Below are 25,247 nucleotides of genomic sequence, written 5' to 3'. Positions count from 1 at the left end.
GCTCTTCGGGAGTCCACTCTGTGGGTGGGGGGGTCTAGCAGAGGTGGAGGATGGGTGAACCTGGGTGTCCATTGACTGAATGTTGGGGTGGGTGTAGTTTTTCCCCTGTAGTGGAGTCGGGTGGGCCACCCCGAGCTCTCTGGGGCTCAGTGGTGCTACTGCCCCAGTGTGGATGGGCCTGGGCCCCCCTGCCCTTGGTGGATTTGGGGAATGGGGGTGCCCATGGGGGTCAGCGGGGGAACTGGCTTCAGGTAGGAGGTATTCCTCCTCTGTCCCCTCCTGGCTGCCTGAGCCTCAAATTTATTCCACACCACAGACACTCGCATTACGTACACGGTCATGACAAATGCATATAGGGCCTTGTGGGTGAGTACACTGAACTGTGTCCAGAGGATGGTCTGTTTATTCAGCCTCACCTCTCGTGCCAGTGCCCACTTCTCAATTTTAAATCGCACTTAGACACTGAGGGTTCTTGGGAGGGAGCTGTCCCCACAGAGGCTTGTTGGTGCCATGCCCCTCTGCCGTTTTAAATAAGCTTTAAAACAGCATGCAAAAACATCACAAATGAGTGGGCGGAGTGAGGTATCAGGTCTTCTCACACCCCTGTTCCCTGTTCTCCATCTGGGGCAGCGGACAAGGAGGAATAGCTGGCCATCTGGTCAAGATGGTGGGCTTCCCTGCTGCTGTGGGACCGGGACGGTTTGCTTGTCTCCACCCCGGGGTACAGGGGACCATGGTGGACACCAGAGGTGAAGGGAGCCACCAGGTGGAAGAAGGAGTCCTATTGGGCTTTTTAGCCTGTGGGACTTTGGAGGCAGCTGATAGGTACCGACAGGCCAAGTGGAACGCAGCTCGGGCAGTGGGTGAAGCAAAACCTCGGGTGCGGGGGGAGTTTGGAGAGGCCATGGAAAAAGACTTTCGGATTGCCTTGAAGAGATTCTGGCAAACCGTCAGACGACTCAGGAGGGGAGAGCGGTGCTCTACCTGCACTGTGTATAGTGCGGGTGGAGCACTGCTGACTTTGACTGAGAACACTGTCAGGCGGTGGAAGGAATAAACAAAATACTCCTTAATCCCACTGTCTTCCATGACAAAAGCAAAGTCCGGGGACGGCTCGTCTATCCCCGGGGGTGAGGTCACTGAGGCAGTTAAGGAACTGCTTGGTGGTAGGCCCCCTGGGGTGGAAGAGGTTTACCCAGAGTTCCTCTCGTGGATACTTGAGGGTGCGTGGGAATTTGCCCAACCAGTCTACATGTGTTTTGGGCGACCGTGGCTCAGGGGGTTGGGAATCGCATCTGTAACCGGAAGGTCGCCGGTTCGATCCCAGGGCTCTCTGTCCTGGTCGTTGTGTCCTTGGGCAAGACACTTTACCCTACTTGCCTACTGGTCTTGGCCAGAGGGGCCGATGGCGCGATATGGCAGCCTCGCTTCTGTCAGTCTGCCCCAGGGCAGCTGTGGCTACAACTGTAGCTGCCTCCACCAGTGTATGAATGTGAGAGTGAATGAATAGTGGAATTGTAAAGCGCTTTGGGTGCCTTGAAAAGCGCTATATAAATCCAATCCATTATTATTATGGCCCTGGAACTTACTGATTCTTTACATTGATGCTATGGTTATTTTTCTTTCTTGTACTGAGACAGTGATTGTAATTCTCTGACACTGGGCCTTTGTTAGGACAGTGAAAAAAATCAGGGCTTAGCCCAGCCCTGAAATCTTTTTTTTTTTTTCCCAAAAAAAGCAACTTTTTAAAAGTTTTTACTATATTTTTGTCATGGTCCCGGTCGGTGAGCCAGTGTTTTGAGTTTTGTACTTCTACGTTTTATTTTATCATGGATTATGACTAGGGCTGAACGATATATCGCGACATGATCAAGTGCAATTTTCTAACCGCAAAGGCTGCGATTATACTCTGGACATGTCCAAATTCATGGGCTGCATCCTCCTGAGGCCGCATTTGTAGACCGATTACGTCACAGCGACGCGCCGAAGGCTGTCCAAATTCGTAGACTCCTCCGAATGTAGCCGACAAATGCGTCCTCCTTTTCCCCGAATTTGAAGGATGGGTCGGGTGTGTCCTTCGTGGCCTACCATATCCCAGAATTCAGCCAAACTCCAGTTTCCAGCAATGGCGGCCGCTACTAAGTTTTAAAATTACTCATACTAATCTTTCTGGGTCACAAAATAAACTTTTAACATATTTTCAGGCGAGAAAGTAGTTGTGTAAACATCAAATATCTGCTCGGTTTATCAAGATATCCCATATTTGCAAAAGTGCTTCGACGTTTTCAGAGGCGTCTGCTACCCACCAGCTCGACAGCTAGCCGGGAGCTCGAGGGTTACTGATGCGGCTGAGAACGGCACAACTCCCGGCACATCATTTTCAGATCACCGCGGAGTTTCGCTGCTCGGGTTAAACGTAATATATAAGTCACTTAGACAACCTAAAAATGTTATTGTTGGGCTTTTTTCAGTGTTTTGTTTGTTCGTGAGTAAATCGGTTTGGCTGAGATTAAAGTTATTAGATTAGATAAAATAAAACTTTATTAATCCCCCGGGTGGGTTCCTCCTTGGTTTTCACACAGCTGACTAAACGTCAAACAGAAAACTTATTAAACAGAAGTATGAGACAGTCGAGAATTTACACCAGTGTCTGGTTATATTTTAGATAGCAAGAAGCAGACGGCCGAGTTTATTAAACTCCACCGAGACAGCGGTGACGCTAATCAGAACTAGACCGTCCAATTTCACGCCTTTAAACTTTAAAGGCGTGTTTGTGTGTGTGTTTATACAATTGCTATTATGTTTGCACTTTATGTGTAATGTTACTGACTGCAGAGATCAGTAAGATGTGTGTATTTTTTATTTATTAGTTTTATTTATTTAATATTATTTTGTAATTGAATGACTGTCTAGTAGTTCACAGATGTCGAAAAACTGAGTGTGGTAAAGCCACTGATTTTGTTTATGTATATTTCTGCAATCTGCACATTGTACTGACTTTCATTTTAATGTTTACACCAGGGTTCCTTGTCAGCACTTTATGCTCAGATGTTTGTAAGCTAAAAATAAACTATTGTGTATGTTCAAATATACTGTTGTGATTGAAGAAGTTAAATAAAAATGTCAGTCATCAATTCATGCATCACCTCATGTCATCATAACAGAGGTCTGTCTTCCAGGAAAGAACAGTTTAAAATTAATGTAATATAGTATTGGCCATACTATATGATGTATTGCTTGTCTTTGTTTAATAATACAGAAGACAAAGACCTTAAAAAATAATCGCATATCGCATCGCAATCGCAATATTGGGGCAAAAAAATCGCAATTAGATTATTTTCCATAATCGTTCAGCCCTAATTATGACTGCTTGTGCTTTGGTTTCTGCCCTAAGTATTTCTAGCTCCTTAGTTCTGTAGTACTTCCTGAGTTCTAATTCTTAGGTTTTGTTATTTGGCTTCCCGGTGTTAACTCTGTCCCACACTTCAGGTCTCTGTGTTCTGTCTCCCCAGTCTCTACTAAGTTTACGTGTCTAGAGTTCAGCCGGTGTGTTTCCTGTTTTACTTTGAAGGTCCGTGTCTCATGTCAGTGTTTCTAGTTTTGCTTCCCTTTGGTCTCGTCGTGTCTGATTTCTTCCAGCTGTGCTCTCCTCCTGTGTCTTATTCCCCTCGTTATGCCCCAGTGTATTTAAGCCCTGTGTTTCTCTGTGTCAGTGTCGCGTCCTCCCTCATGCTGTGTGATCCCTGGTGTGGAGTTTTAGGTTTTGGTTTCCCAGTCTAGTTTAGTTCTGTTATTAAAGCAGCGTTTTTCTGAGTTCATTCCTGTGTGTTGCGCGTCCTGCATTTTGGGTCCTCTTCCTGCCTGACCACAGCCGAATCGGGACAATTTTACAGTTAAATAAATATTTAAAAATTCACACACAGAGTGCTACCTAAAGGCTGAAGTAAGATGTGTGTAGCTGCCTGTCACAGAATGATACTACGATTAACTATCAGTGCAGTAAGAGTTCTTCAGCTTTGTTACTATTTTTTATTTTAAGCAGCAGCGTAAAGCTCGATGAAGTAGTTACATGCATATTTAAGCTTTACCAGCTCTGGTCTCAACGTATCTGCTTCTATTCTGCCAAAATGGCCATTTTAAACTGTTACCTGTGTGTGGTCTTTTGGGTACTCACCTCTTCCTCACCTTCACCTGGCGTCTCATCAATCTGCTGCACTCTTAATTTCCTCTACTCTCCTCCCTCGCTCCTGTCCTGGTTGTTACAAATAATGCAATCAGGATGTATCAAACAAACTATGTTGCAAATGTTTTGATGTGACGATTAGTATTACTACATTATTACATACTTTATATTTTAAACACAGATTTTAGCATATATTTAACATATCAGATTGAATTAAAAGCAAAAACCTAATGTTTCTGTTTCATAAGACCAAGTCACTAATGAATACCGACTACAGGCTAATATTTATTATACACTACCAGTCAAAGTGTGGACACAGCTTCTGATTTAATGGGTTTTCTTTATTTTCACGACTGTTTACATTGTAGATTCTCACCAAAGGCCTCAAAACTGAATGAATGAACACATGTGGAATTATGTAGTAAACATAAAAGTGTGAAATATCTCAAAACATGTTTGATATTTTAGATTCTTCTAAACATCCACCCTTTGCTTTGATTCCTGCTTTGCTCACTCTTGGCGTTCTCTCTCTGAGCTTCATGAGGTCATCACCTGAAATGGTTTCCAACAGTCTTGAAGGAGTTCACAGAGACGCTGAGCACTTGTTGGGCCTTTGGCCTTCACTCTGAGCTCCATCTCATCACAAACCATCTCCATTGGGTTTAGGTCAGGTGACTGTGGAGGCCAGATCACCTGGTCAGCACTCCATCACTCTCCTTCTTGGTCAGATAGCTCTTACACAGCCTGGAGGTGTGTTTGGACTCATTGTCCTGTCAAAAATAAAATAAATGATGGTCCAACTAAATGCAAACCAGATGGGATTTCAAATACGGCTGTCAGCTGTGTCCCATCATGACTTCTGCACAACACAACTGATGGTCCCAACCTCATTAAGAAAGCAAGAAATCCCACCAATGACCCCTGACAGGCTCACCTGTGAGGTGAAACCATTTCAGGTGACGACATCATGGAGCTCACTGAGAGAAGGCCGAGGGTTTGCAGCGCTGTCAACAAAGCAAAGGGTGTCTACTTTCAGGAATCTTAAATATAAGACTTATTTAGAGTTATTTTTGATTTTTCTTTGATACGTAATTCCATATATCTGGCTTCATATACTTGATGTCTTCAGTTTGTGTCTACGATGTTGAAAGTAGTAAAAATAAAGAAAAACCATTAAATGAGTAGGTGTGTCCAAACTTTTGACTGGTAGGTACATCAGCCAGCATTTCATTCCCATTTAATCCCACTGGATTCTGTGGCCTTTCCATCTAATGACATCTGTCTTTCCAGCAACATCACGTCCTATTTAGGTAACACGTTTTTTTTCATGTAATTCTGCATTCAGTATTCAGATTTAATGATTAGACTGTATTGTGTCTTCAAATGGTAAACGGACTGAAAGAGGAAAAGCAGAGCTATAGTCAAGGTCGGCGTGGGTCAGTGGGGCTTTAGGCACAGCTGCACATGTTCATACATTTTGGTTGCTGTACTTCAGCATCTACAAAAAAAATGAGTGAGCATATAGGCAGAGATGTTTTTTTTAATTGGCATGCAATTTTAAATCCAACGTTTCTATCGGCTCTATAAACACAGCAAACACACAAACTGTTTGTGTGCAGTTTTATACACAGTGTGCTGCAGCGAAAGGTCCAGCTGCTGAATCTGGCTGGGAGAAAAAAGAAAGAGCCAACTTCACTCAGAGATGGAGGAAGATAAGAAAGCCAGGACAGGAAGAAGAGAGCTTAGATTTAAAGGCAACGACTGTCCAGTCGTTTTGATAAACTGGAAATTGAAAGCTTACATGTAAACACTTGTGTTTTTAAATCAGCTACTGGATGTGTACATGTGACATTATGTTTTTCATATTGTGAAACATGCTGCAAAACAAACAGACACAGCTCGCTAACTTTGTGTTATTGAAAGTGTGCATGAAAACGCTGCACTACAGGTCAGTGCAGGATAAACACATAACGTGATGGATTTAAAGTACAGACCAGTGACTAGTGCACAGTGGCTGTGGTGCTCATGGTCAGTTTCTTTCTCAGGATATGCCAAACTGTAGATTTAGCCCTGTTGTGTTACTTTCTCAGATGGTTTTTGGTCTGTTCTCCTGTTTCGCAGCTTGTTTCACCTGCATGGAGAGCTCCTTTGACAGCATGCAAGCACAACACCTCAGATCAACTCCAGGCCTTTTATCTGCTTACATGATAATGACATAAAGAACGAATTGCCCACACCTGCCAATGTCAAATGTCCAATTACTTTTGGTCCCTTTAAAAAGAGGGTGGCACATGTTAAGGAGCTAAAATTCCCATTGTTCCCAAGGCCACTGTTCCCAAGGCCACTGTTCACCGGTTGTCCTAGTTTCGATTATGCATATGAACTGTTTATAGTGTTGGGGAAATCTGCAGTCAGCACATCTGCAAGCACAGTCCCTGGTTGGACGTTCTTAAAGGGATACAGCAAAGATCAATCCAATGAGTCTGCATGCGCGCACACACACACACACACACACACACACACACACACACACACACACACACAAACACACAAACACACACACAAACACACACACAAACACACACACACACACACACACACACACACACAGGAGATAATGGAGATGCATGTTAGGCTGATTTACACCAGTGTCCACAGCCCTGTTTTTGTTCCACCTCCAGGATCTGTTATGATTTGTATGCAGATGGTCAACGGTTCCATTTCTGAGGGCCTTCAAATGAAAACGCTGACTGACCAAATAATGTGTTGTACTTTGGTAGTCTGCAGGCTCCATGATCCTCTGGTCCCAGCTCCTGTACGATATTCAAACTCATCCACTTTTTGGATTTCTCTCTGATCTATCACAATGGTTCAAGTTCATCAAATTTTATTCGCCACATGCAGTAAACTGCAGTGAAATGAACCCGCCCCCCGACCTTAAAAGTTATTCCAGACTTTACACCGGATTGTAAAACACCCTGAGAGCGTTTTGTTACAGTTCAGAGTCAAAGAGTGATCGCTGAACCACCGAGACACTCCCACCACCTCTGTTCAGCTCTGCTGCCTGTCGTGGAGTCTTTGCAGATACATATGTAATAGCATCATCTGCATACATCTGACACTGCACACCTTTACAACTGTCCATAAGTCACTGATGTAGAAACAGAAAAGCAGCAGTCCTAAAACGGACCCCTGTGGAACTCCCACACAATTTTGAAAGCTTGATTTCATTACATGAACTCTTCTCTATTTGCAGATATGAGCTGGGACATTTTGGACTAAGGTCTTATTATTACAGGTAAGTATTCAGAATAGCCCACCCTGCACAGGTATCAGTCTGTCACCTTCATCTGCCACAGGCTGTCAAAGCTACAGCACTGCAATGTCTAACTAAGATTTGTTTCGTATGATTGAGTTGTTGATTTCTCTTATGCTATAACTTCAAAAAACTCAAATATGTCATAGTAACAAACCCATGGCAGACCCGACCACACTAACCATTCTAAACACGCTTTTATTCCGGTTGTCGTTCTTTTACACGCAGCTGCAGCTTTTCAGCTGAACACACACCAACAACAACTCAGTCAGGACCCAGTACGGATCTAATGCAGCTGCGGTGTGTCGGCCTCCCTGCAGCGGTGCTGTCAAACATCATTCCCACACACTGGGTGACACAGATATTATGTCAATATGCAGAATCTCTGGGTCACGACTACTGTAAGCCACCTTTCTGATGAAGATGATTAGTCACAAAATCATCTGAAATAGCTGATTCATTTGTGATCAGTCTCATTCACTCAGTCTGAGAGGATGCAGCGTTACAGTAATCCATGTGAGCGACCCAGTTCATCACCAGCCTGTGGAAGTCATTCAAAGCGACTTTGTGGAGTTCTCCTGATGAACGTATCGTAACGTCTGGAGCGGTCTATGCACTACACCTACTACATTTTTTTTTTTTTTACTGTGTTCATGACAGTGTTGTGGAAGCTGCTAAAGTGCTGCCCGACTCAGAGCCTGCATCACTGTATCAGAGCACAGCAGGTTTGGTTTCCTGTTGTTGGACTTTGTTACAATAAACTGCAATTACAGAAATGACAGCACCAGGACAGTGGAATATGAACATCTTAACATCAGTGTAAATAATATAATTCATATATTTAAAAGTACATGTTGCCTTTCGTATTTTGTAATGATTTAATATTTCCTGACTATAGACAGCGCAGTGTGTTACTGATGGAGGCAAGAAAGTCCTTCAGCCAGTACTGGAGTATTTTAACACAAGGATCTGTACTTTTACTTCAATAAATGATGTCTGTACTTTTCCCTCGTGTGTTTTATTGGGACGCTTCCCCCTGTAACCATGGTTTCCCCCCCTCCCTGTGCACATACACGGTGCTGAGTTCACCGACCTGAGTTCGTGTCCCAGCAGCAGCTCGTTGTCCTCTCACGGGGCTGTTACGCTCATGGTGCAAATGTTTCAGCTAGCCGAGTTATCCGCCGGCAGACTGCAGCACAGCTGCTACAGTCACACAGGTAGGTGAATGACGTTTGTCGGACACGGACCAATCAACACGGGCGCTGACGTTAGTGGGACCCGCCGCGTGGATGCTCAGCTGTGACTGGTTCATACTATTAAGGTAGGTCGGTCACAAAAATCCGTTTCAAATGTGATTCGCCCGATAAACGTTGATCTTACGCTAATCCAAAAACACGCCGCAGGCTAACGACGCTGACGTCAGCGCTGCCGGAAATGACGGAAAATTACCGTCCAGGCCAATCAAATATTTGCGGTGGGGGAGGGATTTGCGTTTCCGACGTAGCTATGACGTAAGCGTTAATCCCCGGTCTCTGTTCGAAGGGAAACGTTTAAGTGGGCGGGCACATTTGCGTGACCATAAATTTTACGGTAGGAGTGAATCATCACACAGCAGCCTTTAACCTGCTGCACCGGCAGGACGAATAAATCACCCGTGACTAAGACGAGCTTCACCGTGGGTCACCGTGGGAGAGCTCCAGTCACTGCCGGGTGTCTGTTACGGTCAGGAACAGGACGGGACACTCAGCTGTCTCCCGTCCAGCCAAGCATACCAACACCACACATCTAAGACGTCCCCGTGTTGCGGGATAAACGGCTCCTCTGTTTGCTAGTGTCACCGCCCAGTGTACACAACACGAGAACACACAATCCTATTATATGACAATACAAAATGAATCTTACCCATTGTGCTACACACGGGCGTTCATGGAAGTCCGAAAGCCCCACGCACGGCGCAACGACGCTGTACTTCCGACTAGTAAGCCGCATACATGAGACCGGGTTGACTTTACTGAAAATACGTCGCCCCCTGCTGGAGAAACCGGAGATACACGTGGAAGTGGGAAAAACTCAGTGCGTTAAAACATTATCCTCCGATGTAAACAAACGCAAAAATGTAAACACGTCATAAAAACAGGATTTCCTATTAATCCTGTGAGAACTATTACATTGAATACACAGTTTTAAACAGGCCTACATTAACAGTGGGGACACTCCAGGCTGTGATACAAGTCTTCACATGATGCTAAAAGGTTTGACAATCTGAATGTTACAAAGGCAACAGCAAAAATGGAGATGGGTCTCTAAACGACGTCACCTAGAAATGTTCAGTCACACCAGTGCAACTGCACATTATCCTTCCAGTGTTTAGCAGGTGAAACCTTACAAGGAGCAGAACACTACCCAAAGGAAGCATTGCAGTACCATCTTCACTGCCTTGCTTTTTCCCCACATGTCCCGATTCTGTCGCCACTCCAGGTAAACTTATCCAAGCAGCCATTCATATCACACCACGCTGACATGGCCACTGTAGTTTATTTGGGTGGTGGACAGGGATCGGCACTTTGCCCCTATACAACCCAGCATAGCTTTCAGCTGTATGTGCTCCAGTAGCTGTTCTGTGGGATCAGGGCCCTGTTTCAGGAAGCCGGTTTAGTGCAAACTCTGAGTAAGTATACCCTGAGTTAACGAAAACTCTGGGTTTCCGGTTTCACAAAGCGAGTTTAGATTAATTCTGAGTGAGTTACTATGACGACACACTCCGTGAAGCTAACCTGCCCCCTAGCAGGTTTACTTCAACTAACCCTGACCTTCTCCGCCTCTTTGTCAGAAACCTGACAGTAGGAAGTGTCAGACATGGCGTGCTCCTTCCTTGAAGAGCCAGTAGATGTTGAAGCCCAAATTCTCCGCAGAGCTCTCCGCCGGGAGAGAGTGATCAGAGCGCGTTCTGACATTTTATCATTTCCTGATGATTTCCTGTGTGAACGTTACCGTTTTCCAGCACAATCTATAATTTATTTGAATAACATCCTCAGGCCTAATATTGCTCATGTGACACATCGCGGACATTCTCTCAGTTCTGTACATATTATTTGTATCGCACTTCGGTTTTTTGCAAACGGGAGCTTTCTGTATAATATTGGTGACGCTGAGCACGTTTCCAAGGCTACCGTCTGTCGGGCAGTCAGGAATGTTACAGTTGCACTGAAACGTCTCCTGTACTCGTTTGTGTTCCCCGGTCATAGACCCACAAGATTTATCAAAGAGGGATGCCACAAAATTGCAGGTATCAGGATGAACAAAACTTAATTCATGATGTGGTGATACTTGAACTACTACTTAAATTTTACATTTATTCTCACGGTTCCCAGGCGTGATTGGCTGTATAGATGGCACTCACATTCCAATCATTGCTCCTTCAGTAAATGAAGGAGACTATGTGAACAGGAAGTCTTTCCACAGCATTAATGTACAGGTACATAGTTCCCTGTAGCATTTCAAACTAACAAATTATTTCATTATAGTAATGGATGCTAATTTGTGTTCTCTGCACTGTGAAGATCATATGTGATGCTGCCAACATTATCACAAATGTGGAAGCCAACTGCTCAGCCTCTGTGAGTGGTGGTGGTGGAGGACCCCCACCTGTTTTTCGGGCCTCCGCTTTTTTTCTAGTGGCTATAACGGGTCACATTTGAGCATACAGAGTAAGAAAATATGTACTTGTAATGTGCTCAGATAATTTCAATAAGTGCTTACAGAGGGGAAATTAATGTAGCCTCTAACTGCAATTGATTTATATAGGACAAACAGACCAAGCACTATGGCTCATAATACAATTACACCTTACCTGTTTGGACTATATTTTTATATTTCATTTTTACTTGCTGCCAGGAACGTTTGGGGCCTGTTGGGTTGCACCTGCGCTCACATCACATCACAAAATAAAATAAAATATAATAAAATAACGTGTTAAATGGGTGGAAATCCCTCGATCAATGTTTAAATTAACACTCACGCATTGACTCTGTCGGCTATGTTTTGCCATGCATGCTCTCTTTCTTTTGCAGCTGAGGCTGTGTTACTTTTTTTCCGTGGAATTTGCATGTTATCGGCATATGCTGCCATCAGAATTTCGGCCTCAAGCGCTGTAAGATACATTGACCGCGCCTTCTTTCCCTCCGTCTCCATGGTGACTCGCTTAATCTGTGCTCCACTAATCAGGGCTTTATGTATCCTCGTGCGCGCGCTTAACTTGGGGTTAAAGCAACTCCGCGTTGACTGAACTAATTGTTATCAGCCTTTCTGAAACCGAATATTCCGAGTTGGACAGTTCGGGGTTACTCAACCCTGCGTATCGTTTTTCACTCTGAGTTTTCTAAACCGGCTTCCTGAAATAGGGCCCAGGCCACAGAGGCCAGGCTTCTCTGGGGTGTCTATGGGCAGAGGAATCCTGGTGGGCTGGTTATCTTTCCTTGGAGAACTTCACAAAAGGTTGAGTACCTACGTCAAACGCTGCTTTCTTTGGCCTTTAATCACAGATTGAACTAACAACATGAGAACAAACTGTGTGGCTAGTAACAAAATGCCTAAAGATCCAATTACAATGGTTTATTTGCCTTGTCTGTCATAGAATTCCATCTAAATCTAGACAACACTGATTCATTCGTTCAGTTAGGTGACAATTGATTCATAGGTCATGTAGCTAAACAACATGCTTTCTGAAAACTGTACAAAGACTGGATAAAAACTGAGTGCAAAAGCAGGCACTGTCCAAAGAGACACTTTGAAAGTCTGTCCAACTATTGCTCAAGACCACATGTGTCGAACTCCAGGCCTCGAGGGCCGGTGTCCTGCAGGTTTTAGACGTGTCCTTGATCCAACACAGCTGATTCAAATTGCTAAATTACCTCCTCAACATGTCTTGTAGTTCTCCAGAAACCTGCTAATAAACTAATCATGTGATTCAGGTGTGTTGACTCAGGGTGATATCTAAAACCTGCAGGACACCGGCCCTCGAGGCCTGGAGTTCGACACCCCTGCTCAAGACCAATTACAAGAAAGTCGGGTCATTGGAAACAAAATACAAACAAATTCAAAACTTTTGCTCAATATGACAGTAAACGCAGATTCAGAAATGATACAATTCAGGTTTTAATTGTTGACTCTTGTTGACCCAGTGAGGTCACCTCCTAGTTATGGTCCTTCATCCACTGTTCAGTCCAATGCACTATCTGCTCCAGGTTGTGCTCCATGTCCTCAGGAGTGTTGCTGGGAAGTTGGTGGACAATCTCCTTACTGTAGGCCTCCATGGCTTCCTCATAGATGGTCTGGAAGATCTCACATTGCACATTGTCCTGCAGCTTTTTTCCCGTGTAGCCCCTTTCAGTCACAAAGAAGACAGGGACAACTTGGTTCAATGGTTAAAACGATGAATTATCACTCAAATACAAAGGGACAGGGAACCAGACACTGTGGCTGCAGACGAGTTCCTGGAAGTTCTCATTTTTACAGCTTTCTTACGGAAAAAAAAGACAAGTCTCACAGCACTTGCTATTTCTGGAACCTGGATGGCTCAGCCACATGTTCACAGTCATTATCCAAGAGTAGAGAATGACTGTGATGCCTATGATAGAGCTACATTTACCACAAGCAGTGACAGCTCTGCTCTCGTCTGTATGCAGAAGGTGCTGAAGCTGGTTAGAGCTTGGAGCTGCAGTCAGCCATGTGTCTTAGCTCCCAGCCACAGAGGCTGAATGTGTTTGTCCAAGCAGACGGTGTCACAACTTCAAAAGCACCGTTTTAAATTCAAACTGTTAATAGCTGCCATATGCTACGTAATAATTCAATGACAAAACCAGTGTAGTACTGCAGGCTAACACTGTAGTGAAGAACTATCACATTATTTAACTATGATTAATTCATGAATCAGAAATCTCATCGTTTTCACTTCAGCAACAAATGTATTTCCCTCCAAATCAAACGCTGTCATGTTGCAGCCTCCTTTCAAAACTCTTCAAATTCCATTCGCACCTGTAAAAAAGGGCTTTGCTTTAAATTCTTCCAAATGTATTAAAAACAAAAACATGTAGCTAACAGGGCAACGATACACACAATTCACGGTTCGATATTTTTTCGATACAAAAAAGTGTTCATGCCCTTTTTAAAATTTGTCACTTATCAGAATTATAAATATATATATTTAACTCAAAAGGACAGTTTTTAAATTTAATGTTGCTGAAACAAAGTAATAAGAAAAAAAATAAATCTGACGGAGGAATCACTCATCTTTGGAAAAGAGAGTTTATTACAGAGAAATGTCTCTTTCCAAAATAAAAGCTCTACTATCCGCTTCTTCTGGGCTATATTCTCAGCAGCATATTAAACATATCAGGTCCCCATAAGGAGAATCCTGTGCTAACGGCTGTCTAAATGACTCGGGTAAAGTTTGTAGCATGCTTGTTGTTTTTGTCTGCTTCCACTTGTCTTTGCACTAGGATGATGTCGGAGTAAATGTGCAGTCATATTCGTTGTGTTCCCACTAGTGCTGTCAGCGTTAAACTGAAATGACGTTAACGCCACAACACGGCAAATCTCCGTTAACGAGCTACCGCGGATCGCCCCGTGCGTGGGGCTGGACGGTGTCAACATGTTAACGAGCTAACTGCGCTAACACACTAGCTCCCACCATGTAATTGAGCATTGCGTGGCACATCCAACATACTGTTTTACTTTAGTCCATGACGCGCTTACCTTCAGGGTCATACGTCACATGAAGACCAAAATAGTTCCAAACGCCAGATCTGAATGAGAGTGGGGGAGGTTCAATTTGCCATGTTGCAAGGAGAGCTTAACTTCTGTCTGCTAGCTTGCCCTGCGCTCTTCCTTCTGACGATGCTGTCTGTGTTGAGCGCTCAGTGAATCTGCGTTCGACTACTCCGCCTAGGCTGCACTGTCGACCCTAGGCGGAGTAGTCGAACGCAGATTCACTGAGCGCTCAACACAGACAGCATCGTCAGAAGGAAAGTTGATAAAATAAATCACAAATTTTGTATTGTTCGATACATATGCGTACCGAACCGAAAGCACTGTATCGAACGGTTCAATACCGATACCAGTATCGTTGCACCCCTAGTAGATAAGTAATCACAGTCGTCCTGTTTTCACTGATCATCTGTCAGATATTTCTGTAAGTTGGCTGAATCCACCTGTTTGAAATCCAGTTGACCGGACGTGGACACACACCTGTCTATATAAGGTCCCATAGGTAACAGTAAACGTCAGAGCACAAACCAGTCCATGGAGTGTAAGGAACTGTCTGAGACCACAGAGGACTGTATCTGCACCCAGAGCCACCAACAAATGAACCAGCGGGACTCTTCCAATCTGAGCGATTCATTCAGAAAGGGCTTAGTCAGGGAGGTGACCAAGAACCCGATGATCCCTCTGACAGAGCTCCGGTGTGGCTTTGTGGAGAGAGGATAACCTTCAATCAGCCCTGAAGTGGCCAGACAGAAGCTGCTCCTTGGTTAAAGGTACATGACAGCCCACTGGGAAGTGGCCAAGTGTCACCTGAAGGACTCAGACCACGAGAAACTGAAGTGTCTGGTCTGATGAAACAAAGACTGAACCACACAGCCAAGATAACAAAGGAGTGACTTTGGGACCATGCTGTCCTTGAGTGACCCATCTGGAGCCCAGTGAGCCCCACCGAACATCTCTGCACAGGCCTGATAAAGCTGATGGAGGTTCTGCAAAGAAATCTGGGAGAAATGTCCAGAAATAGACACACCAGGCTCGTAGCGTCGTACTCATACTGCCAAAGGTGACTCAACGTTTTGAGCAAAGGCTTATGCACATGTTAAATTTGTTTTTTTATTTTTAATAAATCTGCAAGAATTTCAGCTTGTGTTACTTTGTCATTCTGAGGTCTTATGTGAACACTGAGTGTAGTCCACTGTGGAGCAAGCCTGTAACATGACAGCGCTGTGATGACTGCTCTGTGAGCAGAAACAAACCCAGGTGTTGTTACCTGGCCTCCAGTCGAGTGTACAGCTGGGTGTTGTCTGTGCGCAGGACAAAAACGATGTCGAACCAGCGCTCGGGGAACAGGTCACAGCCGTGATAGTCCACGATCACGCCTCCTTCACTCATCTTTTCATCCAGCTCATCCACCACCTGCAGAACACCAACAAGCTCCAACACTGACACTCGATGCACTCCCTCAGTCTACCTGCACCGTTAGCAAAACGTTTGTTTTGTCTGCAAGCAGCAAAATTCTGCTAGAAATAATAAAGAGAAATCCATCAACTTAGTGGAGAGGTGGGCTCTGAGAGGGGGAACCATCAAAGTGTGCTGTGGCAAAATATCCAGACATTTATCATTTGTTGTAATAATGATATTAATAAAGCTCAGCACATTAACAGCTGTGGACAGATTCACAGGCCCTCTTTCTTCCCCTGTTTTAATGATGGAGAGAAATGTGTCTCCAAAAGGCTGCAGATGCTTACAATGTGCTGCACAGGCGTAAACTAAGATGTACACATGAACACACGCTCCGACCCATTTTACAAATGCATCCACCTGATCATTTATGCACAGTTATTACCTTCAGCTCACAAATCTGATCGTTTTCTCTTTCAAAAACCTTCCTGCTGCTGGTCTGTGGGTTGTTGTCAGACTGTGTTTGTGCTCATTGTTGGGCATTAAAAAAAAAAGTGGTTTGGATTTTCAGGAAGGAGTCGCTCTCGTGACTCATCAAGTGATGTCACTGACTGAGTAACTGGTGGCAGGCTCTTTGAAAAAGTAGCAGGTACTGGAGAATATAAATGTTAGTTAAGTTTTAGTTAAATATAATCTCTGCCTCAGACATCGTTGTGTTTCTCTGCTCTACAGTCCAGTGTGGAAGTTCACTCACCCTGTCCTCATCCAGAATGGGGCACTGGTACTCGTCATCATATCCATCAAACAGTTGTCCTGGAGGAAAAAATGATCCATGCAGAGTTCAGATTCAGTGTGATTGAAAGCAGGGCCATCAACAGAATCACTGGCTGTAAATCACTTTGTGTAGACGAGTTAGTGAAAGTGTAATAATTGTCCTGAGAACATGATTTCTGCTTTGGGTCACAGACACCGTGTGCTGTAAGTATAAGAACATGGAAAAGATGGTGCAGACAGCTGCACCTGGTCAGAGTGGACGGGTACAAATGCCAGGATGTCGATGGCTCCAGCCTCGTGGAACACAAATCATGTGTGTGACATCAGAAGAAACAATAAGACCAGTCTGTTCCACTCATGTACCAGAGGGAATCTGTGGAGGCCACAGCAGCTGTGACAGCTGTCATCTCCACAGTCAGCCTTTGTGTCACAGCACTATTTCATTTAATCCCAAAGTTCTGAGTTTATTCTCAGAACGATCTTTGTCCTTAGCATGGTAGATGTTTCTGTCTTAATGTCCATTAGTTCCCAAAGTTCCTTTACCTTCCTGGGCCAGGTCTCCTATGTTGACATAGGTCAGCCCCGTGCGCTGGGCCAGTTCCTTTCCTAGAGTGGTTTTTCCAACTCCGGGAGTCCCTGTAGGAAGAAGAGTTAACAGCTGAATTCAAATTCAAAGTTAGTCTATATTAAAGATTTGACTTTACCCCATCTGGTGATGAGCATCCGATTGATTCTGCAGTAAAATGCTCAGTTTTGTTCTTCAACTACCCACCTGGCATTTAATAATTCAGTAGAAGTAAGAAATACAGTGATAGTGGTGCTACTGGGGGGTTTCAGCTGCTGGGAACCGTCTCTGCTGTGACTCAAGGCTATAAAGTAGTGATAGTGATGATATTTTAATCTTCTGTTGACCATACATCTAGTTTACCCATTTAACTCATAACCGACTTCAGGAGGCACAGACACTCCCCCCTCATTAAAAATGGAGAACGCCTTCAGGTTTCTGGGCACCAACATCTCAGCTGGACCCATCACCCTGGTGAAGAAGGCCCAGAAGCAGCTACACTTCCTCCGTGTCCTCAGGAAGAAGAACCTGGACCAGGAGCTGCTGCTGGCCTTCTACTGCTCCTCAGTGGAGCGCGTGCTCTCCTACTGCCTGGTGTTTGGTACTCAAGACCCACTGCTGAGAAGAGGAAGGCTGCACAGAGGATACTTAACACTGACCAAGAAAGTCACTGGCTGCCCTCTGCCACCCCCGGAGACCATCGCCAGATCCTCCTGTCTCAGGAAAACCAGGGCCATTACAGGTGAGCACCCTGCTGCGCTCTGGTTGGTGCCTCAGGTCAATCAGGTCCACACGAGCCCCCCCATTGGAGGTCCCAGGTTATCATGACATTAGTGGTTATTGTACCTTTGATTATATAACGGGTTGGTAGGTTACTCACATGCTTAAAGGTGGAACTATAGTAAAGATAAATAATAGACGCTACATGGACCTGAAGCTGCTGGAACACCTTCAGTGTGCTCTGGCATTCATTCTAAGAGTAAGCACAATCTAACGCCCCGCTCCAAAACACAGCACTTCATCCTCCCCCGTGTGCACGGAGGCGCGATCATTGTGGGACACGGCAGCTCCACGCGAACAGAGACGTTTCACCGTATAATCAGTCAGAATAACTTTGGTGTGCTGACACGTGGGTCCAAGGGGCAAACGCTCCAGTATACCCCGCGACATAATTACTCGGGTTGTTCATCATGTCACCCCTCTGTGTGCGTGGGACGGGTACATATCTAACAGCATCCAAATACACTGTACACCATTTTTATCATCGTTATTATCGCAGCTGCAGCTTCACAGGACGCGATGGCTGAGATCAGACCACATGGACTCAGCTCCCATGATTACAAACATGTTGAACACCTACTAACTACCCGACATTTAACCGCAGCGCAGGCTTCGCGTCTGCAGTAGGGTAACTGCAGAGAGTAACCAGGTGTATAAATGTACCGAACCTGTCAGCAGGATGTTCGGTTGCTTCTTCGTCTTCATAGCTCCAGCAGACACGTGTTTGATGATCGACACCTGAAAGTCAGAGCAGTGCTGTTATTCCTCCATGTCATTCCAGTCAGACCAGTAACGGCCAGAGTTAACTAACAAACCTGGAAAACTGGGAACCAGTTCGATGTAAAACTTTGTTTTGTTGTACGCTATAACCGGACTGATTCCACTGCCGTAAACTGAAGCTTTACGTCAATATTACGTCAGTGAGCAGTCAGTTAGCGACAGTTAGACAATTAGTTGTCGGAGTTTAAATTTTACAGCTCCGCACGAAGTGTGTGGGAAACATACGTGTGATTGGTTCAAACTGAAGTTTCCATTGTGCCCGGACAAGAGTGCGAATCTCTGAAAAGCCAGCTGTGTTTCGTACGAGGTAAAGCGAAGTTATATTAGCTTAACAGAAGCTGCCGTCCGAATATAAACTGTGAAATGTGTAATTAGCTAAACAACAGTAGCCTGAGAGACGTTTGTTATGAGTTTGACACTCGACAGAGGTCCTGGAGTCTGGTCCCTGTGGCTTAACTAACAGACGCAGTAAGTTAGAGATGTTGTCCCGAGTGCTGCGATATTTACGGGCTGTGTTTTCTCTCTCGTTTCGTCGCCAGCAGCTGTTCAGGTCTCCGGTCCTTCACTAATCTACTGTTCTCTATGGGAAACAGCAGCTTTAAGGATGAACAAGCTTGTGGCAGATAAAGCTACTGAGCGCAGGGTAAGTAACACAGTGGATTTCGGGAGGGAGGGGAGCCCGGGGTCAGTGGGGTCACACTGCAAACAGGAAGTATAGAAACCGTTACTTTATTACAAAGTGCTTCCATTTACATAATCCACGTCCATATGACGTTGTTTGCATGAGCAGTGTCCAGAGTAGAGTTTCAGTGTTCATTTCTGTTTGGTTTAAATATATTTATTTCACTAAACTTCGCAGAACTCTGACGCTTCTTTCATACAGCCCAACCAGCACTGACCCAACCATTATTTAGGATCGTACAGTAATCACTCTGATGTGCTAATACACACCTCAAATACTTAAGACCAGCAAACTGTCAAATGTTCTGGTCACACTTGATTCCTGTGGAAGCAGTAAGGTTGTATTAGTATGTCAGAGGACTGCATGGATCCTGCTGAAAGCTGTGTTTTCCACATAGCTGTACCTGTTCAGGTATCACCTGCATCTCACATGTTTATTAAGGAATGTAATCTTTCCCCGACCTGATTCTCGAACCATTATTTTGAGGTACTAGCTCTCCATTAAGCACAGAGCAGCCAAGTACCTCTTTTGTCATGTTTTGCATCAATAAATTATGTATTTTTTGTACTTCGTGTTAGGGCTGGGCCATATCATCATATATCATATTATACCGTTTATGGTAATACCGGTACAATGTTAGGCAGCGATAAGAAAATAAAATATCGCGATACAATATGAGTAAAACCGCATGTGCAGTGCCTTTGTTTTCATACGCACATGGCAGAAAAAGCATGGCGGCGATGGCGAATGAGGAGAGCGAAAGCGGATCGTTGAATGAAACGATGTAGCTTTAATGCACATAAAAAAACAGCTGCTTGTTTAAGTGAAAATACATTTATGTTTTTTTTGGGGTTTGTTTTGCACTAATAAAGTTGAGGAGTTGTAAAGTATTTTCTCGTGTCAGTTATATCGTTATCACAAATTTTCAAATGTATATCGTGATAAATATTTTTGGTCATATCGCCCTGCTCTACTTCCTATATATATAACAGGCAAACCATTGGGTGGATCCGTCCTTTATTGATTTGAGAGAGGAATGTTCTTCTCTTTCTGGAAGAAGAAATGGCAACCCTGTTTTATGCTCCAAGGCTGAGATAAAGAGGAAGAGGAAAAGAGAAGCTAGCGTCTCCTACCTGCTCAAGGAGTCGTCTCAACTGGACCAGAATGAGCCCTGGGTGGACAAATACTCACCCCGCTCACAGGTCAGCACCTTTGCTTGTCATGTACAAACTGCCCTTCACAACACAGTCCACCCACGTCAGCTCAGGTTCAAGTCCGGCATGCTGTCGTGAGCTTTCAAGGCCCTGCATAGCACGATGGAGTCCCCTGATGGGAAACCTTCTACCCACTCAGGGTCTCACCAGAGGTAACTGTAGACTGGAACAGAGTCCAGTCACAGAAAGACCCACTTTTTAATCAGAATAAAGCATCAGGACAGTAAATTTTGATCTGTTGGTCAGTTTCTACTGCTTTGGTGTTAGTGAAATTAGTAACAGGTGTGCCAGAGGGGCAACAACGAGACAACTCCCAAAACGAGAGTGGTTTTACAGGCGGAGGTCCCTGATAGTTACCTCCTCATCTTTTTTGTTTTTGCACTAGTTTTGCATTTGTCTGGGCTCGTTGTCTCAACCAGTAACATGAGGTGACACCTGGACCCTACAGAGGCTGTACAGGTAGTCATGCTCCAGGATCAATACATTAGCATTGCTGCATCTCCCAGCACAGCTGGAGGAGATTCCAGGAGACTGGCAGTTCTTCTAGGAGAGCTGGACAAGGCCGTAAAGGTCCTTAACCTATCAGCAGGGCCAGTATCGATGAGCATTGTCAGAGCTACAAAATGACCTCCAGCAGACCACTGGTGTGAATGTTTCTGACCAAACAATCAGAATTAGACTTCCGAGGGTCAGCCGAGGCCCCGGTGTCCTCTAGTGGACCCTGTGCTCACTGCCTGGCACCATGAAGCCTGATTGGCATTTACCATCGAGTTCCAGAATTGGCACCTCTGACGCCAGGTCATTTTCAAAGATGAGAGCAGGCTTAGAGCTGAAAGCACATGTGGTAGACATAATGGGTCTCGAGAACCTGTGGAGAACATCCCTGTAAAGTCATTCAGCATGACTGGTTTGCTGGTGGTTCAGCGGTGTCTGAGGAGGTATACCCATGGAGGGACGCGCAGACCTCTGCAGGGTAAGCAACAGCGCCCTGGCTGCCATTAGGTGCTGGGCTGAAACCCTTGGACCTATGGTCAGGCTGTATGCTGGTGCAGTGGGCTGCTCTTGGTGCACAGCAATGCCCAGCCTCATGTGGTGAGAGTATGCAGTCGCTCCTGGAGGATAGAATAGAATAGAATTCAACTTTATTGTCATTGCACATGCACAGGTACAGGGCAACGAAATGCAGTTTGCATCCATCCAGAAGTGCTTTAGTGATATAGATATATTACAATATATATTAGCAATAATATAGATATGTGAGTATATTACAGAAATGGGTCTATTATGGTATGTTATAATGTACACGGTATGAAGTATGTTATGAATATTCTATAACTATAAGTATGTACAGGCTGTAGTGAGTACAAGCTATGAACAGGATATGAACAGGATATAAATATGAAAAACTATACAGAATATGAAATAAATAACTTTACAGAATCTGGGATATACAGCTATACAGAAATGGGAACTATGCAAGTTGTAAACAGTTGTAGGATTAAAGATTATCGAATGTACAGAATGATTATTCACACAGAGCTATACAGTAGTGCAGTTAAGATAAGTGAGGGTGTAGATAGTTTCTACAGAGGCTATATAAAGTGCTAGTGGTTGTGAGTGGTGGTTCAGTCCATGTTATTATTGTGTTTGAGGGTACAGTTGTCCATTGTGGGTGTGTGTATGTCCAGTCCATGTGTTAACGTGGGTCAGATGTCAGGAGGCAGAGTTCAGGAGTCTGACAGCTGTGGGGAAGAAGCTGTTCTGGTACCTGGTGGTCTTAGTCCGGAGGCTCCTGTAGCGCCTCCCAGAGGGCAGGAGGGTGAAGAGTCCATGTGATGGGTGACTGGGGTCTTTGATGATTTTCCCAGCCCTTTTCAGACACCGCTTCCTGTAGATGTCCTTTATGGCAGGAAGTGGTGCTCCGGCGATGCGCTGGGCAGTTTTCACGACCCTCTGCAACGCCTTCCGGTCCGAGGCAGAGCAGTTCCCGTACCAGACTGTTATACAGTTGGTCAGGATGCTCTCGATGGTGCAGCGATAGAAGTTCACCAGGATGTCTGAGGACAGGTGGTTCTTCCTCAGAGTCCTCAAGAAGAAGAGGCGCTGGTGAGCCTTCTTGACCAGCTTGGAGCAGTTGGTCGTCCAGGTGAGATCCTCGGAGATGTGGACTCCCAGGAACTTGAAGCTGCTCACACGCTCCACAGCCGTCCCCTTAATGTGGATGGGTGGATGTGGGTCAGCATTCCTCCTGTAGTCCACGATGAGCTCCTTGGTCTTCTCGGTGTTAAGCAGCAGGTTGTTTCTGTCGCACCACTCAGCCAGACGATCCACCTCCTCCCTGTAGGCGGCCTCATCGTTGTCACTGATGAGGCCAATCACCGTGGTGTCATCTGCAAACTTAATGATGGTGTTGGAACCATCAGCAGGTCTGCAGTCGTGGGTGAAGAGGGAGTAGAGGAAAGGGCTCATCACACAGCCTTGTGGTACACCGGTGTTCATCGTGATGGTAGATGAGCAGTGGTTATCCAACCGGACATGTTGGGGGCGGTTGGTCAGGAAGTCCAGTAACCATTTGCAGATGAGGGAACTGATGCCCAGGTCTGTCAGTTTCCTGATGAGTTGTGAGGGGTGGATTGTATTGAACGCTGAACTGAAGTCTATAAACAGCATTCTGGTGTAGGTGTTGTTGTTGTCCAGGTGTGAGAGGACAGAGTGCAGTGCGATGGAGACTGCATCCTCTGTGCTCCTGTTCTGGCGGTATGCGAATTGGTGGGGGTCCAGGGTGGGGGGGAGACAGGATTTGAAGTGTGGATGAAGGGATTCATAGTATTGACTGGCCCCCACGCTGAATGACACCAATCCAAAAGAACACCTCTGGGATATTATGGCTACGTTCACACTGCAGGCGAAAGACTTTTCTGACCCTCTGCGACCATCTATCCGATCATGGTGTGACAGTGTGAACGGCACAAATCCGATATTTTCAAATCAGACCTGGGTCACTTTGGTATGTGTTGCTGAATACGATACAAATCTGCGACTGCTGTTTGATGGTCACGTCGCATTAAATCCGTCTTTTACGTCACTGACACAAGACAGACGCCAACTATCAGCGCCGGAGAAGACATCACGAACGCTTCCTGACCATCCGGTGAAACTGTTGGGAACAACGTTGGAGAAACGTGAACATTTTATTTGTACTGTATAATCTGCAGATTCTGACAGAAATCTGCAGCTATCCTTTGAAGCTCCTCTAAAACAGCAGTAAGGATCATTATTAGACCAAATGTAGATAACAAAATAACTTAAAGCAAAAATTGGGAAACGTAAGGTCCGAAGTCTTTATATTAAGGCCATCAGTCACATGACACTGTTGGTCTGGGTCTAAACAGAGCGCGTTGTGTGTGACGTCTTCTTTTGCGCTGCTTTGAGCGTTCACACTAGAGCGCGTTTGCTGTCACATTTTATTTGTAGTGTGAAGAAGCAGACAGAAAAATCAGATTTGATCCAAAAATCTGAATTGAGCTTTAAGACCTGCAGAGTGAACGTAGCCTCAGTTCTTGTTCCATCTGCCAGCGAGCAGCTGTCCATGAGCTCAGTGATGTCTGAGGAGGTCTCCCACAACTCTGTCATCTCACAGAGCATGCTGTGACATTGCCAGGTTTGCCTGCAGGGGCCATTATAAACTAGCCTGTCACATCATTTTTCCACTTTGACTTTGGGGTGTCTGTAGACTGATCTCGACTTTAATTCCTGACACGTTACACAGTCAGTGTAGATCTACAGGACGATTTCTCTCCATTGAGATCTGATGCTTTCAATGTGTTCCTTTCATGTTTTGAACAGTATGTTTGTAGGTTTGGCCAATCAGCACTTGGGAGAAGTTCATTTGAAGTTTAAAGGCCTCTTGAGACTAAATCTGTCTTAATGTTTATTATCAGTTGTTGCAGGTTTGATTGTGTTTGTGTGGAAGATGAATGATCCCGTCCTGTGTTTGTGACGAGGTATTAGCGCTGACTGTGTACTGAGCGGTTTATGCTACGGTGTGTCCATCTGTGTAGGCTGAACTAGCTGTCCACAAGAAGAAGATGGAGGAAGTTGAGAAGTGGATCAGAGTTCACACCAACACAAAGGTAACTACGCTTTGCATTCGTACACTGAGTGAAGTAATCACGTTCAAGCAGTTCATGCTCTGATTTTTCTTTGAGTAACAGAGATAATAATGCTTCATCCTCCCTGACAAAAAGAAAATGAGTGATTGCTGGTGGAAAACTTCCCCTGCGTGGACACGTGGCTCAGCCACAGCCGGAGTTCTGATCATTTTAGGCCCTGTTGTCTGAGGAGGCTGTAAAGTCGGAGACTCAGTTTGAGCCTTTCATCTACAGAGTGGTATTTTGCTGCTGACGGGGCCGTCGGGCTGTGGAAAGACGGCCACAGTCCGTGTGCTGTCCCTGGAGATGGGCCTCAGGGTTCAGGAATGGAGTAGTCCCACAAACCTAGAAGCATACAGCAGCAGTCATGGTGAGGAAACATCTGTCTGTCCTCCTCACACGTGTCAGCGGGACAGTCATCAGCATGAAGAGGTTACCTGTAGAAATTCAGTGTGATGACTAAACCTCACCTGTGCTTAATAATGCAAATTCATTTAACAGGTATAAACTAAGTCAGATCATCTCTGGATAATAACCAGTTTCTGTCTGGACTGGAACAACAAAGAAAGTGTGTTTGGTGTGTTATTGCTGTGAAAGCCTGTTTATTGGCCCTTACATGGGGCCTCGTTTGTTAGGAAA

The 25,247-nt window shown here is 45.0% G+C and overlaps 3 protein-coding genes across 14 annotated transcripts in view; 1 reads left to right on the top strand and 2 right to left on the bottom strand.

Annotated features, from left to right (window-relative positions):
- The window catches only part of ydjc (YdjC chitooligosaccharide deacetylase homolog), a 31,646-nt gene extending 22,112 nt beyond the window's left edge, over window positions 1–9,534 (bottom strand). For 2 of the 8 annotated variants that reach the window (XM_085293236.1, XM_085293239.1), the window contains exons 1-2: window positions 9,402–9,534; window positions 4,175–4,252 (exon numbers count right to left, since the gene is read on the bottom strand). Coding sequence is in view for 1 of the 8 variants with exons in the window: in XM_085293234.1 (XP_085149360.1) it covers window positions 9,402–9,488 (87 nt within the window). In the remaining 7 variants the exon portion in view is untranslated. Of the gene's footprint in view, window positions 1–4,174; window positions 4,253–4,735; window positions 4,930–8,592; window positions 8,730–9,401 lie in introns of those variants that run through there. The other 6 variants (XM_085293235.1, XM_085293240.1, XM_085293237.1 and 3 more) reach the window with 5 other exon arrangements.
- The window catches only part of rad17 (RAD17 checkpoint clamp loader component), a 33,935-nt gene continuing 17,390 nt past the window's right edge, over window positions 8,703–25,247 (top strand). The window contains exons 1-5 of one of the 3 annotated variants that reach the window (XM_085293233.1): window positions 8,703–8,820; window positions 19,104–19,204; window positions 20,236–20,445; window positions 24,519–24,590; window positions 24,843–24,978. In XM_085293233.1, the coding sequence (XP_085149359.1) occupies window positions 19,166–19,204; window positions 20,236–20,445; window positions 24,519–24,590; window positions 24,843–24,978 (457 nt within the window). In that variant the 5' untranslated portion in view covers window positions 8,703–8,820; window positions 19,104–19,165. Of the gene's footprint in view, window positions 8,821–18,728; window positions 18,869–19,100; window positions 19,205–20,235; window positions 20,446–24,518; window positions 24,591–24,842; window positions 24,979–25,247 lie in introns of those variants that run through there. The other 2 variants (XM_085293231.1, XM_085293230.1) reach the window with 2 other exon arrangements.
- On the bottom strand, window positions 12,008–19,202 carry ak6 (adenylate kinase 6). 3 transcript variants are annotated; one of them, XM_085293245.1, is made up of 6 exons: window positions 19,069–19,202; window positions 18,450–18,519; window positions 16,980–17,072; window positions 16,417–16,475; window positions 15,532–15,677; window positions 12,008–12,881 (listed from the first exon to the last, which is right to left on the bottom strand). In XM_085293245.1, the coding sequence occupies exons 2-6, from the start codon at window positions 18,484–18,486 to the stop codon at window positions 12,692–12,694; spliced, it is 525 nt and encodes a 174-aa protein (XP_085149371.1). In that variant the 5' UTR covers window positions 18,487–18,519; window positions 19,069–19,202; the 3' UTR covers window positions 12,008–12,691. The 3 variants fall into 3 exon arrangements, with proteins under 3 accessions (XP_085149371.1, XP_085149372.1, XP_085149370.1); XM_085293246.1 differs by lacking the exon at window positions 19,069–19,202 and adding an exon at window positions 18,787–18,918; XM_085293244.1 differs by lacking the exon at window positions 19,069–19,202 and adding an exon at window positions 18,597–18,733.

This window comes from Mchenga conophoros, linkage group LG12 (genome assembly GCF_057382185.1).
Source record: "Mchenga conophoros isolate Kocher_MC1m ecotype Shallow Benthic linkage group LG12, M_conophoros_male_GT1.1, whole genome shotgun sequence".
Taxonomy (NCBI): Eukaryota; Metazoa; Chordata; class Actinopteri; order Cichliformes; family Cichlidae; genus Mchenga; species Mchenga conophoros.
The sequence above is the reverse complement of the archived record's forward strand: the minus strand, read 5'-3'. Positions and strand labels throughout refer to the sequence as shown.

Coding starts and splice junctions, on each gene's coding strand:
- ak6 (XM_085293245.1), bottom strand. CDS start 18,486: ATGAAGACGAAGAAGCAACCGAACATCCTGCTGACAG. Junction 15,678..16,416: donor CCATTCTGGATGAGGACAGG/GTGAGTGAACTT, acceptor GGTGTTCTGCAG/GTGGTGGATGAGCTGGATGA. Junction 12,882..15,531: donor TACACTCGACTGGAGGCCAG/GTAACAACACCT, acceptor TGTGACTGAAAG/GGGCTACACGGGAAAAAAGC.